The sequence below is a fragment of the Lathyrus oleraceus genome, chromosome 7, assembly GCF_024323335.1.
Source record: "Lathyrus oleraceus cultivar Zhongwan6 chromosome 7, CAAS_Psat_ZW6_1.0, whole genome shotgun sequence".
In the NCBI taxonomy this organism is placed as follows: Eukaryota; Viridiplantae; Streptophyta; class Magnoliopsida; order Fabales; family Fabaceae; genus Lathyrus; species Lathyrus oleraceus.
The window spans coordinates 496836742-496841581 of record NC_066585.1 but is presented as its reverse complement, the minus strand read 5'-3'; the positions used below and the strand labels follow the sequence as shown (position 1 = coordinate 496841581).

At 34.3% G+C, this 4840-nt stretch overlaps 1 protein-coding gene across 1 annotated transcript; it reads right to left on the bottom strand.

Annotated features, from left to right (window-relative positions):
- Nucleotides 1–320: 320 nt before the first annotated feature.
- On the bottom strand, nt 321–4474 carry LOC127104507 (E3 ubiquitin-protein ligase RSL1). Its single transcript, XM_051041691.1, has 3 exons — nt 3693–4474; nt 1791–2560; nt 321–645 (listed from the first exon to the last, which is right to left on the bottom strand). The coding sequence occupies exons 1-3, from the start codon at nt 4449–4451 to the stop codon at nt 489–491; spliced, it is 1686 nt and encodes a 561-aa protein (XP_050897648.1). The 5' UTR covers nt 4452–4474; the 3' UTR covers nt 321–488.
- Between the last annotated feature and the right edge of the window lie 366 nt (nt 4475–4840).

Below are 4840 nucleotides of genomic sequence, written 5' to 3'. Positions count from 1 at the left end.
AAAAAAGTTTATATTTATTACTAACTTTCAAATTTGAGTTGCCTCCGAAAAATTACTTCAAAATATGTTGATCATATTACTCCCTCCGTTTTATAATAACTATTAATTCAAAACTTTTGTGCATAAAATAAAAAATGTAATAATATTATCATAAAATATTATATTTTTATTAAATTTACCTTATATTTTTATTAAATTAACCTTATGAATATATTAAAAATAGTGTACATAATAATAATTAAAGAATACAATTAAAAAAATAACAATTATTAGAATAACATTCACTTTAAAACAAATTTTCCTTACTAAAACAACAATCATTTTGGATTGGAGGAGGGAGTAGCATTTATATTGTGATTTGCTTATTTATCATAGTATAGAGTAACTTTTCCAATGTAAAAAGAAACATTTACAAGTAGTAATCCAAACCTACCGTTCAAAAAAAGAGTAATTCAAACATAAGTCAAGCCAGTTAAGTTGTCAGTTTCCTAATAAAAGTCATCATCATAATCAGAGTCATCCTCATCTTCGTCGTCCTGATGATCTTCTAACCAAATATTTTCCTCTTGCCAAAGTGGACAAGAACATGTTGCCTTTTTGTCCTTCCACTCAGCTCCACATTTATAGCAAAATTCGTAACTACATCTGCAATCAACAGAAGAACAAAGTAAAACATAAGTAATGATAACATGGACAAGAAATGAAATTAGCATTAAGCCAAATGTTGTGATTAAACACCAATGACCTGCTTTGCCATTCATGGAAATCTGTAAACTACTACTGTAAATGATTAATTAGAGTACTGTGAACTAGACTATTATAGCAAAACTAGACATATTTTCTTTGTCAAATAAGCTTACTTTAACTTCCATTGTACAGTTATTAGCAACCTTTTGGTCTCACAATGCACATAAAATTTCAAAACAAAATTCTTCTAAACATTGTCATGAATGTTAGCTCTATACAGTATAAACATTAGCAGAGCTTGACCAATTTCTTTGAAGGGGCAAAAATAGTTAAATATAATATACTCAAAGTTTTATACTATACATGATTTCAGTTGCAAACTCTACTGTAGACCACTTTGATTGGTGAACCAGCATTTAAAAATCACTCGAAACTCCAACTGAAAGTAAAAGTTCATGACGATGACCTGATTGATATAAATTCCAAAAATATAAGCGGAAATGAAAACAAGTAACTCTTATTTGTTTTCTTTCATTTGTGTCAAACTGACACAGATTGGATCACTGCCGCACTCTTAAAATCAAGGGTGACATTGAACTTCTATATCCAAGGAGTGCACTTAGTCATCGTCATTATTTCAAGTGATTTTTGAACATAAGTCCACCATAGAATCCGCCAATTTTTTTGTTTTGACAGCAAAATATATTAAATGCAATGCAACAACTTGAACCAAAGCACAAGATGTGCCCTAGAACTCACACCCTGGCTGGAAAATAAAGACAAAACTAGTCCCAGTAGACAGAAAGTATGGGTTATAAAAGTATGGGTCATATTGTTAACCACTAAATACTGGGCATGGTGGTAAAAATCAAGGCACCTTAACAAGTATAGCAAACTGGTTTATATTTTGTTTCAACTCCACTAAACCATTGCTCATCATATCATATGACTCGAATGCCAGAAAAATTGATAAAAATATATCTAAAGAGAATTAGGCATGCTCCCTGTCCTTTTATTGTTAGGGAAAAAAAGAAAGAAAGAAAAGGAGATTTTAAAACAAAATGATTATGACAAAGGTTTAAACAAAGCAAATATTGAAGTACCTGCAAGTCATGTGGTAGCAACCTTCAGCAAGTTCAATCAAATGGTTACACTTGACGCACTGCCGCCAAAGACTCCTTGATGCTAGAAACTTCAACTTCACATCTTCTGCTGGAGGATTAGGATTCAACCTTTTGTAAGTATAACATGTCATACCACTATGCCAAGGGACCTTGCAGCTGAAACAGAAAAGACCATGACATTTCACGCATTTCTTGGGTACTGATTGTTCAGAGCCCATAAGACTGTGGGAGTAATCTAAAACTTCAGTTTTTGACATTAATGCAGAGCATCTTGGATAAGGACAGTAGATTTTCTCAGTAAGCGGAATTGAAGCTTCCAATTTTCGTTGTTGCATGGTTTCAATTAATTTAGAAGTCAAGAATTTCCGGCAACTGTCAATTAGAAGTTCATTCTTGCATCCCTCGTGAGGGCATTTTGGCACCATTCCATGAAGCAACTTCACCTCCACATGTTGCTTCATGCAAGAAAAGCAATACCTGTGCTGACATTCATCAACTGAAAATATTTGACTACGATCAGTATCCTCCAAACAAATGACACAAGTTTCATTCAGACTGTTTACACTGCTAGATTCAGCAGGCCTATTGGACTGAGAAACAATTGCATCTCTTGCAAGCTTTAATGCAAATTTCAGATCATGTCTTGCCACAAGCCTTGGACTGCAGTATTCAAATTTTCTTTGGAGCAGATTCACCTGATTAACTAGCATAGCAATCTTCCGCTGTTTCGCAGGCCATTTTCCACTTAACTGAGAAGTAAAACAAGATGTTAAAAAACTCCACACAAAAAACAACATTATCACATGGTAACTCGTTCCCATCATCTTAAACTCACACATCAAACAAAGTACAATTCAAGCAACATGGCATTCCAAGGACACATGATCCCTAACTTATCACTAATCGTCATAAAATTTCAAAAACTACCGTTTCTATTGACAATAAATTCTCCAAAGGGCGTTGCCAAATTTTCAAATGAAATCAAGCAAGCCACATTAAAACAAAAACAGCTCTAAAAAATAAATTGGATATGCTACAAGTTACAAAATACAAGGTTTCTATATCGTAGAATTCACCGGTTTGAATTATGCACATGGTTATTACCATCTTATGATAGATGCATGTTATCATACGTCGATTCCAAACAAAATAGAACCCAATCTATACAAATCACTGTGTGTATCTATTTTCCAACATGAGTCTCAATACATTGAGACAAATTGCAAATTTGCAACTTTCACACCAGAACTTTGTGTAGCCAACCACTTGTTTCTATCAAATGTGTGTAGCCATCCAATTTTCTTGTGTCAATCTTTTTTATAATCTTGAAATACATCAATTTTACTTATACTTTTGGGATATACTTTTGCATGTGCCACTTACTTTTTACTTAAAACTATAATGTCTCATTGACCATGCATATTATGATTCATACAATCAAATTTCACTCCCAATTCAAAAAACTGTTGGAACATTGATTTGGGGTTCAACATGAGGGAGCATTTTTACATTCCTTAGGGCGTTTTTTCTCTATGAGCAACACACCTTGTGAGAGACACACCACACACTCACCCAAAACCTTAAGGTGGTATGAGGGTGGGTTCTCTCACTTATAAATACTCAAATCTCCACTTTTCTAATCAATGTGAGACTTCCCCAAACTTGTGTTTCGTAAAGTTTCCAACTCACACTCATTCGCATTTTGAATCTCAAGTGATGATTAACATGCCTATACATTATCAATATACTCACATTCCACTCTTCTTCCAAACACAAGAGCACATAACATTGTGTTAAACTATAAGTCTATAACACTAAAATCTATTTTATACTTAAACTAGGGTTCATGCATGATGCATAGAGAGAGTAAGAGGGACTCACAAATTGGAAAAGTGGATAGTAATCACCATAATAAATAACATGCGTCAAATCCAAAGCAATAACAGCATTGAAAGCTTCAATCAAAGCCTTAAGCTCCACAGCAATTTTACTAGTTCCATTCCCAACCACGGATTTAGAAACTTCAAATATCAAATTATCAGTCAAATCACAAACCGCAACACCAATCCCAGCCAACGAAACTTTCTCCCCTCTCACAGTCTCTTCACTCACTAAACCCTTAAAATACACCCTAACAGACGCACCTTCAACGTTACCACTCTTCAACCCAGACGAACTCGAACTCCCCTCACCGAACGGTTTCTCGAAATTATCGCCCCATTCATCCCAATCTTCTCCAGGAAAATTGAGAATCTCCGACGCCATTTTCTGATCGTGAATCCGACGGTTGATATCAACCTTCGCCTCGCGCATTATTCTCTCGCTCTGTTCTCTGTCGTTCATCTCGATCTCCATCCTTGCGAGCTCTTCCAACTGGAGAGACGGTGCTTTGGAAACGTCGTCGTCGTCCAAGGGGAGTTCTACGAGTATAGCACCCATGGAGGATGAGGGATGATCGGTGAGGGAAGCGGCAAGGGCTTCCTGTAACTGGAGATGGAAAGCGAAATCGAGATCGGATTCCATGGATTCCGCCGCCGTGAGTTCCCGGCGTTGCGCTGTTAATAAGAAGTGCAGGTCTTCCGTTGAGTCCATGGAATGTGACTGTTCCGTAAACAGCCATAGCGAGTATGTTTTATACATATATCTCTTTCCAAAACGAAATTTATGCCTTTAATTATTCATTTTCCGTTGAAAAAATAAAAAGATAAACTAGAAACAACAATTTTGATAATTATAATTTTTTCATTTTTTAGACATAGCCTTCAATTATTATGATTTTGATAATTATAATAATGATACTATAATGTACGTAAAATTATAAATTGTCAAATAACTTTATTCAAAATAAAAGCAAAGTTGTATGAATAAATATTTATTTGTTAAGAGCATGTTGTAAATAATAATTTATTCTCTATTTAATAGTGATTGTTATGCTTGTAAAATAAATAATTTTTGAAGTTAAAGGTAGTGCATTGTTAGTGTAAAAAAATATTATACTGACATCCAATCAAAATATTTTATGTGATTCA

Bases quoted from the DNA above. Each gene is read 5' to 3' on its own strand.
- LOC127104507 (XM_051041691.1), bottom strand. From the start codon at position 4,451: ATGTATAAAACATACTCGCTATGGCTGTTTACGGAACAGTCACATTCC. The intron at 2,561-3,692 runs GTGAGTCCCTCT...TTTACTTCTCAG, and splicing joins ACTATCCACTTTTCCAATTT to TTAAGTGGAAAATGGCCTGC. The intron at 646-1,790 runs GTACTTCAATAT...TGTTGATTGCAG, and splicing joins TGCTACCACATGACTTGCAG to ATGTAGTTACGAATTTTGCT.